At 40.6% G+C, this 9,469-nt stretch overlaps 1 protein-coding gene across 3 annotated transcripts; it reads left to right on the forward strand.

The window, feature by feature from the left end:
* Positions 1-734: 734 nt before the first annotated feature.
* On the forward strand, positions 735-5,996 carry puraa (purine-rich element binding protein Aa). 3 transcript variants are annotated; one of them, XM_058088330.2, is made up of 2 exons: positions 735-944; positions 4,255-5,996. In XM_058088330.2, the coding sequence occupies exon 2, from the start codon at positions 4,331-4,333 to the stop codon at positions 5,198-5,200; it is 870 nt and encodes a 289-aa protein (XP_057944313.1). In that variant the 5' UTR covers positions 735-944; positions 4,255-4,330; the 3' UTR covers positions 5,201-5,996. The 3 variants fall into 3 exon arrangements, with proteins under 3 accessions (XP_057944313.1, XP_057944311.2, XP_057944314.1); XM_058088328.2 differs by lacking the exon at positions 735-944 and adding an exon at positions 3,642-3,833; XM_058088331.2 differs by lacking the exon at positions 735-944 and adding an exon at positions 3,968-4,170.
* Positions 5,997-9,469: the final 3,473 nt, after the last annotated feature.

The following is a 9,469-nucleotide window of genomic DNA, read 5'->3' on the forward strand; positions in this document are numbered from 1 at the left end:
AAATAAACTTTACTTTCCAAGAGCTGCAGGCCATGAACAATGTCCCATCATTCTTAAACTATACAAGCTTTACAATGTAAAGCAGTTTATAGTCCCCTTGCCTATATTTTTACAGTTATTTTTAACATTAGACATTGAAAAACATTGAAAACTGTCACTTTTAAACTTTTTTTTGGTTGTCACATTTTCTCAATTTCAAGCTACATGCTTTTGGTTATACCATGGATATGCTGTACTGCAAGAAGCAGTTTTCTTCCGGGTTACACCTCATACATGTCTGCATCTTGTTTTAAATACTAACTCAACAACCTCATATTCACTGCTTTAAAAATATTCAACTGATCATTTATGTTTTGGTCATACTGGTCAGTATGAAAGACATTTTGGAAGGCTGGTTCTATTTTATTGGACAAATCACTGGAAAGCTCAGGATGTCCCTGCTTGTAGAGATTTTATCTATCCATCATAGAGGACAAAAATGCATATGGAGAATATAATCTCAATAAATTATATGATCTTCTGGTGATGTAATATCATTGCTTTGAGATAAGAAAACATCATGTTGTATTTGGTTGTCTGAGAAATTGTCAAGTGATGTAAAATGAACCAGGATAATGAAAGAAAGTGAGTTGTCGTGCCTGTGAGTCCAGGAGGCGACGCTGCAGTTCCTCCACATGGCCAGGAGAGGAAGCCAGAGCCTGTAGATCACAGCTAGTGCGTGTTGACATCACAGGTGGAGCGTACGGCGCCTGCTTGGTGAGTGTCTGGGTCTCCTCTGTGCCACGACTCGCCGTTTCTGCCTGGTCCATCTTTGGAAGGGAGCGCCAGCAGCACACCGACGCGTTGGACTAGACGATCCCGGAGCAGAGGCCCTCATGCGCGGCTTGTCCCGTTGGCTTGTTCGCTGCACGCCAATGCTTTAAAAAGGGCGAAATCAGCGTAAGGTAGGTTTTGTTTAAAGGCGCCAGCCTGGAAGAAAAGACGCTTTGTTGCAGTGTTAGTGTCATTGGAAGTGCATAGTGGGCCTTTTAACGTGCATGTAGCATGTTGGGCTTTGCAGAGTTCAAGCACACCAGCCATTGTTGCACTTGGAGGGGTTTCCGTCTCACACGCAGCATTTCTGTGCGATATTTAGGACAAAAGTTTGTGCTGCTGCGATTAAAAGTAGAATTTAGCAGTCATGGAAGTGCTATTATATATCTATACGTCTGCTGCCTCATTTTACTGATTTAATAAACCAATCACTGAAATAGTAGAAGCATTATTTCTATTTAATTATTTTTTTAAGCCTTAAAATGCAATTTATTACAACTTTTGATATCCTCTAGGGTTCTATTTCTTGTAGATTATGCGACGAGAGAGAAGGGACATACTCTTATGGGATATACTTTCTGCTTTGTCATTGCAGTAAAAAAAACTTAACTAAATAGCATCGAAAATGTGCAACGAGATTAATAAACCTTTAAAAGGGCCGCTTTTAGTAGGTAAAAAAAGTCCAATATCATACATCAGTAAGAGCTGTTTTAGTTTTGCTTTCATCAATAATAGACACACAAAAACTACATTATGTAATGATTTGGTTAACATTAACCGCTCCAATTTTAATATCATTTAAATTTGTATTGTATGCTCTTATGTATGTCGTATACTAAGCTTTTACAAACGTGATGAGTCTTTGCTAAGGCCTCGTAGCAATGTGCAATGAAATTAAGCATCATCCTCCTATATTTGTATGAAATAAATATGTAGTCCAATCGATAAATTAATTATAAATTGATCACATGGGCAAAACAACAAATGTAGTTTATTAAAATATATGTGGGGGTAAGGTGGGGAACGACATGAACGAAAATGTTGTATACTCGCTTTTGCACAAAACAGACTGCTTAATACAAAATAAATAAGAAAGCAGGAATAACCATTATGATTTATAATGATCGATAAGTGGATTGGATTTTTTGGGGGGTGGGGTGAAACTGCATGCAAATACAATACAATGCGTTTTATTCCATCATGACGTTTATTTCGTTTTTCTTCAGTGCATAGTACATACTGAAATGAACCTGCAAAACACACACCCACACACCCGCGTGGATTAAATTGTCATGTACAACTGGCTTTCCTTTATTTTCAAAGGAAAACCGCTAACTACCTAACAAGGCAATCTTCATAGCATGTGGGGGCGGAGGAATGAATGCCGGCTACTATTATCATACAACATGCTTCCATGATAGGGTTAATGTACATCTTGGGAGGCCTGTTTCCGCGGTGAATACGAGGGGGAAATATATTCCATATAAATCATTATTAAAACGCCACAGTGGCGCATAAAAGCCGAAACGTGTTTCGATCTTTCATTTGTTATTATGTGTGCACAAAAGCAGAAAACTATCCGTTAAGCTTTGTGAACCTGTTGGAGATTAATTCATAAGGCCTAACGGTATTCCCTTCTTTTTAATCACTGAGGTCCTATTTTTAAAACAATAATTCAGATCGTACGCTTGTGATCACATTTTTAACAAATGTAAACAATGTGGATATCATTTAAATACAGTTTAATCCCGAAAAATATCAAAATAACATAAATAAGCTATGGTTGACAGGATCTTCAATCCCGTTAATCAAAATATGTTGATTATTGTTTCATTTGATCTGGACAATTAAATAGTTAAATAAAGTGAATAAACATTTTTTGTCATTTTTCTTCCAACCTGCAGCGTTGAACATGAGGAGACCTGTGCAATAAAAATGTCACTGCTTTAGAATAGTCCTTCAAAGGAGCAGAATTTGATTCGTTTTAACATTGCTGTCATTGAAAGAAACGGAGTTTCATAATATGACTTCAAATGTCACAGTTACCTCAGACATTGAACTTGGCAGGTTGCTTTCTATTTACTTGCCGTGGAAGCATTTTTTATATTTATTATTGTATTTTTTTATGGCATTTCAATAACATTTTCTTTAATTTGGGCCTCTCAAATAGCCTATTTTTGTCTATTAATGATACAACTGCAGTACGCATTTACTTACGGTTTCCTATCATTTAAGGCTTATCTACTTTTAATAATATAATTTGAGGTACAGAAACTCTAGCTTATTTACTATAAATTGTAGACACCATTGTGTATACTTTTCCTATTGTTTGAGATACAGAAAGTATAACTGCAGTATATATTTACTTATGTTTTCCTGTGGTTTTAGGTACATAAATCTTCGTTATCATTGACTAGCTTGATTTTAGACATACCTGCAGTACATTTGCATTTATTTACGTTTTTCTATCATTTAACATAGAGAGATTATTGGCTATTTGCTACTTTGTAGCCATATTCAGTACCAGTTGTTCCATTTATTTGTCCTACGTACAAATCCAACTGTGACAAGTATAATAAAAGCGTGTATATTTAGTAAACTGATTTGTGCTACATTAAATGTGATCATTACAATAACTGGTGCATGTTAATTGACAATGGGCTTTGCTGGTGGAATTGTGCTTCAGATTGTATTTAAACATATTCCTCATATGTCAATTAATATAACATAACTGTACTGTCATTGCGAGATGGAGACAGGTGTAAGATATATTAAAGGCAAGAGTCCTTATTGAGAGAAGGAGTCAGTGCTGTAGAAGAGCTCTTCTGTGGGTCCACGTTGTGCTCCTCATTCGTGTAACAAAGCCCACGTTGCGCTAACGTCACATACACGATAACCATGCAAGGCCAACATGCTCTTCGATGAATGTGCTGCCTTGTATTCACGTGGAACGTCAAATGCACATTATTGCCATCTACGTGTTACCGGCCTTTAGCTAGCTTGCTAGCTCGCCAATGGAGGTACGCTGCTTCACTTTGCTCTTTAGCGACCGTCAGCAGTGTTATACAATTAAATTGTTTTTTGACTTAAATAGCGTCGAACTCCATAGTTCATGTCCTGTATGGTACGTTTAAAGACAAGTAACACATGTAGCTCGCAGCGGTTGCTTGTTTTAGCTTCACGTGACCGAGTCAGTCAGTTGCAAATGACAGATGACACGAAGCAGTAGCTGGCTAGCTAGCAACGTCTTTTTACGTATAAAAGCTCACAAACACGGGGACAACACGTCTGTAGTTCAGTGTAGGATAGTGCGGATATAACAGTCAACGTTCCTGACAAGCAAGTACATCACTTACTGTTGGTAGCCATTTTTAAAGGCAAAGTTCTCCCCGCGGATGCTAATGCTAATCCCCCCCCTCATGTTTGTATACCTCTCGGCAGATCTCGCGAGAGCAGCGTCGCCGACTGTGACTGGAGGAGGCTTTGCGGTAGACTGAGGGAGAAGGCAGGCAGCATCATGGCGGACAGAGACAGTGGAAGTGAGCAGGGAGGAGCGGCCACGGGCCCAGGCTTCGGTTCCATGCACTTGGCAACAGGAGGGGCGGGCTCGGCTTCCGGCCTCCAGCATGAGACTCAGGAACTGGCGTCCAAGCGAGTTGACATCCAAAACAAACGCTTCTATTTGGACGTAAAGCAGAACGCCAAAGGCCGCTTCTTGAAGATAGCAGAAGTCGGGGCCGGTGGCAACAAGAGCCGTCTCACTCTGTCCATGTCGGTGGCGGTGGAGTTCCGCGACTACTTGGGGGACTTCATCGAACACTACGCCCAGCTGGGTCCCAGCAACCCCGGTATGGTGCAGGATGAGCCGCGGCGGGCGCTCAAAAGCGAGTTCCTAGTGCGGGAGAATCGGAAGTATTACATGGACCTGAAAGAGAACCAGAGGGGGCGGTTCTTGAGGATCCGGCAGACCGTCAACCGGGGGCCCGGTTTGGGATCCACGCAGGGCCAGACCATCGCACTCCCGGCCCAGGGACTTATTGAGTTCCGCGACGCTTTGGCTAAACTTATTGACGATTACGGCGTGGAAGAGGAGCCCGCAGAGCTGCCGGAGGGCTCGTCATTGACTGTGGACAACAAGCGCTTCTTCTTCGACGTGGGCTCCAACAAGTACGGCGTGTTCATGAGGGTAAGCGAGGTGAAGCCCACGTACCGCAACTCCATCACGGTTCCCTACAAAGTGTGGTCCAAATTCGGGAATACGTTCTGCAAATACGCCGACGAGATGAAGAAGATCCAGGAGAAGCAGCGGGAGAAGCGAGCGTGCGAGCTGCAGCAGCAGCAACAACAGCAAGAGGAGGTGCAGGCGGATGATGGAGACGAGGATTGATGTACAAGTCGTGAGAATAACAAATCTATTGAACTCTACTGTATAAAAAGAAATCTAACTGTTAATGGTTTAACTCCACGGAAGCATCACCCACAATATAAGAAAACCTCCACAAACTGACAGTTCTGACATGTTGTCACTCATCGCTGGATGTTACCCCACTTACCCACCATTAATACAGTAACTGGCTGCTAAAACCAAGTAATAACATATTTGAACATTGTTTTCCTACTTGACTATTGAACTGAGTGTTTATTTCCCTTATTAACAGAGATACAACTTTTTCTACCACTTAAAAGCTAAAAAAAAAGTGTTTGCAATGTTCAAATGGAATTGCTGACATCTAAAGAGTAAGCATTTCCTTTTCGTGTAAGCTAATAACTTCAGCACAAATCAGATTCTAATTTTTTGAAACCAAAATCCAGAAAGTTTATAAACAAAAAAAAGGTTGTCACATGTACTCGCCATCTTATTTACCTTATACTTGTGACTAGAAATGTGTTTACACATCAATTAAATGAGGGCTAGGCCTGATTTGGAAAATGGTTAGAAACCATGCAGTATAAAAATAGGATCAAGTGCTCTCTATATGTTGTGCAATATGCATCGCATACAAATCAATATTGAACTGGTCAGTGGTTCTTGACGTGTTGACATTTGCCCGAGGCATTCAAAGACATTGTAAATCTTGTTTCAGTTGAAATTGTTGCCATGCAAATGGATATATTATGGACTACCTTTGTGTGTCGTCGTTAATGCAATGTGTTGAGTTAAAAGGTACTAAAAAAAAAACAAACCATAGTAATGACAACATGTAGCAAACGCCACTAAATACAGATGAAGTGTTGTTGGTCAGAACATGGTGCGAAATGTCTCAATGGTGCCAAGTAAGGCGTGCTGTTGCTGCATGTTTGTCTGCACTTAAAAAGTTGGATTTCGATGGTCTCCCAAAATATTGGCTCAAGGACCCTTCCATATGTTTCTGCCTGTACTGCACCGCGCTCAGTCTTGACTGAGTGACATCCACCCAAAGGCTTGGTGTTGTCGTGGAAGTCTTTAAAAGCGTCACCATCACACTTCCTTAGCACACCTGGGGTCTTCAGGGTCTGGTTTTGTGAAGTCATTCGGGTGCCGTTTGTTGGGGTGTGACTAGATAGTATTGTGTAAATATTTGGGCTGCCACACGGAAAACAACTGGCTCTGGTCCAATTCTGTCGCATCTCATAGATGTGTGATAGCAGTTTTATAAACTCTTGCCAGTCGAGTTGAGAGAAACTGGCAACAATCAGATCAATTTTACCTCAGCATTGAGTTCAGTGTTTGCTTCCATTATGTTTAGAGTTGACTGGAAACCAGCAAACTAGACTTGTCCTTGACCACCTATTTTTGGAGCCTATATGGTAAAAGCTTACTGGGAGCGTTCTCTTCAGCATATAAAACAACCTGGTGCCTTACACACTCCGCATGCTTACACGCTGGCCTGGTGCTTTGGATCGCAACGTTTGGCTTCTTTTTAACGACCGTTTTCTTCCATTTTCTTGTCTCTCAGCCCCAACTCGTGGTGCTAAAAAAAAGGGTTTGCCCTCCCTTCATGATTCCTCATTGTCATTATCCCCTGCCATCCAGGTATCGGCCTACATGTAAACATGGAAGGGGAGGGGAGGTCACCTCGATGCAAGATGATGCAGAGGAGTTAGCGCCAAGCACATTAAATAGCTGGGAGAAAGCAGTGGGCTGAAATGATTGGAAATAGTTGTTGACAAGCCTCCATTGCCGCCCCTCCTCTTACTGATATGCTCTGGCTTTTGGGTAGTCATGTATGTTGTCAGTCGCTCAATTACGGAGTAGCACGCATGTCTGGTTCATTTCTTTTTCTTGGTTTTTACCTTCTATGCGTTATTCCACTTTAACTATTGGAATGTTTTCGCCCACAAAAAATATATCTATTTTTTATGTGCAACATTTCATGACTGTGTGCAATATCCGTATGTGCCAATGGTGGCCATGTATGTATATCAATTAAAATATATGAGTACTATTTCAAAGCATGTGGCTGAATCCATGTTTATTTGCACTTAAAAAAGAAATGGAGGGAAATGGAAGGAGATGGCAGCAGCTGGGTCAAGTTCACGATAACTTGAAACAGAACAATGAAGGAACATCAGAAACACTTTAAGCTAAGAAAGGTGCTTGAGTCCGGTCTTCATTGAAGTTGTTTGGTGAACTGTCTTCAGTGGTTGTTGTATGTGTAGCACTTTGCTTTCCCGTGCAGGTTCTAAAACACCTGACCCAATACTTTAAGACTATCTCAAGAATGTCATTATCTCATTTTTGTTTTCTTACATGGAATATAACTTGTGTATATTTTGACCAATCAATTTAATTTTTTGCCCTATACAGAGAAGCTATATTCAAAATGATTTTGTTTTCATGTTTCAAGAAAAATACCAAAATGTCGGCTATTGATGAAAAAGTATGTTTAATTTTGATGTAATTTTTCCACACTGTCTGACATTTGCAATTGGTACTAATGACTAAAGCTTAATTTTACAGCCTTAAAAAAAATGCAAAATCGAAACGCCTGACAGATAGCCGTGTCTTCTAGAGGATTCTGCATTCTAGTACTGTATGTATCATAATAGGCTGTAAAATAAAGCATTACTTTGTTCTCTGATCATCATGATGTTGCCACTTTCATTCCAATGCAGCCATTGCAGTTAAAAGACGATGATGAAGACCTAACAGAACCTGAATTTCTGTAAGGTGTCATTTTGTTCACAGCTACACAAATGGAAGTACCATCAAAACCCACACGCCACCACATTTGTAGTAACGCGTGTATGACAGCACATGTTCCGCCTCAAAGAGCTCACCATTATCCATGCTTTGTTTGTGTGATGACGTAATTCATTACCTCTATAGCGGTGGCCACTAGAGGGGGGTGTTTGTTTATAAATGACAGGCATGACAATTGGCGTGGGAGTACACTATAAAATGATACTTGTATGGGAAAATTAACTGGGAGTATTTACACGATTTAACGTTTATTTCAGTCATGACTGTTAAATCATCACTGACTTGTCATGAATGCAATTAATCAGAGAAACATATTCTTTAAAGGGGCCTACAGTGGTTTGTTGTATTCTTGTGTTTCCAATAATAAGGTTTGCGCATTTGGAAGTGAGACATGAAAGAAATTTGGGATGGCTCAAAACCCTCGTTTCAAAAGGCGTGGTAAAAGTGACCCTCTGTGATGTCACAGAGGGGTGGACTTTCATATATGGTTCATAGTTAGGAAGCACTGTGACCAATCACAGCGGAGTGGGCATGCCTGTAGGCAGGAAGCATAAATCCAAAGCTGTAAATCCAAATACAGCTGGAATAGGTGCAGAATCTGCAAAATCTAAACGGTTTTCTGCGCGAGTTATTATGTGTAGCTGCTCTATAAGAGACCGCAACTCAATGCAAAGAGTCGAAAGATAGGTCCCCTTTAAGCTATATTCCGTGGGACTCCCACATAACATATACTTCTACAAAACATGCCTATCTTTGTTTTGGGGAAAATGACTAATCTGGTCTTTTGGATCGTCTATTAGAGCAATTCATGGCTGAGTAGCATGCCGAGAACATGTTTACAGTGCAATTTTCTGGATTCTGCTCACCATCATGGCGTCCAAACCCGGACAGGGCATACTACAAAGGCGATGCGAATTGATATCCTGAATAACTTTAGTGTCCTTGGCGTTAAAACATTTGCCACGTATGGCACAGTTGCCTGTTCAGTGTATTTTCACATTATAGACTATTAAAATATTTAAACAAATATGTCCTCAACACTATTTTCATTAATGATTGATTCTATTGAATTTATATAGTGTGATTTAAATATATCGCGATACCAACTCATTCGTTTGTAATGGCCTTTACAGTGCCTCTTGTTCTCTCAAGGCCACCGTAGTTTTGAGAAGGCAATGCGGAAGTGAATCAAAACAAGTCCGAGTCGGTCTGAATACATGTACCAGCGGTATTACCTTTGTTAGCGGTTTTGTGAAACCGAATGTTTACTGATGCAGAAATGCACCCATAAAAGTAAATCGGTGGTTGGAAAAAGCTGGCAGTTTCCGGACTTTGCTGATCGCAGCCATAGCGATGAGAACTCGGGTTGGGGAGGGAGATGCTAAGCGGGTATGGGTGGGGCGAGGCTGTGAGAGTGTTCGTTACAACTTTTGCTTTTTTTTGTAAATGATGAAAACAGCTACTGGTACTCTA

This window comes from Doryrhamphus excisus, linkage group LG21, assembly GCF_037039965.1.
Source record: "Doryrhamphus excisus strain RoL-2023G ecotype Guam linkage group LG21, RoL_Dexc_Guam_v1.1, whole genome shotgun sequence".
Taxonomy (NCBI): Eukaryota; Metazoa; Chordata; class Actinopteri; order Syngnathiformes; family Syngnathidae; genus Doryrhamphus; species Doryrhamphus excisus.

Coding starts and splice junctions, on each gene's coding strand:
- puraa (XM_058088328.2), top strand. CDS start 3,739: ATGTGCTGCCTTGTATTCACGTGGAACGTCAAATGCACATTATTGCCA. Junction 3,834..4,254: donor TTGCTAGCTCGCCAATGGAG/GTACGCTGCTTC, acceptor ACCTCTCGGCAG/ATCTCGCGAGAGCAGCGTCG.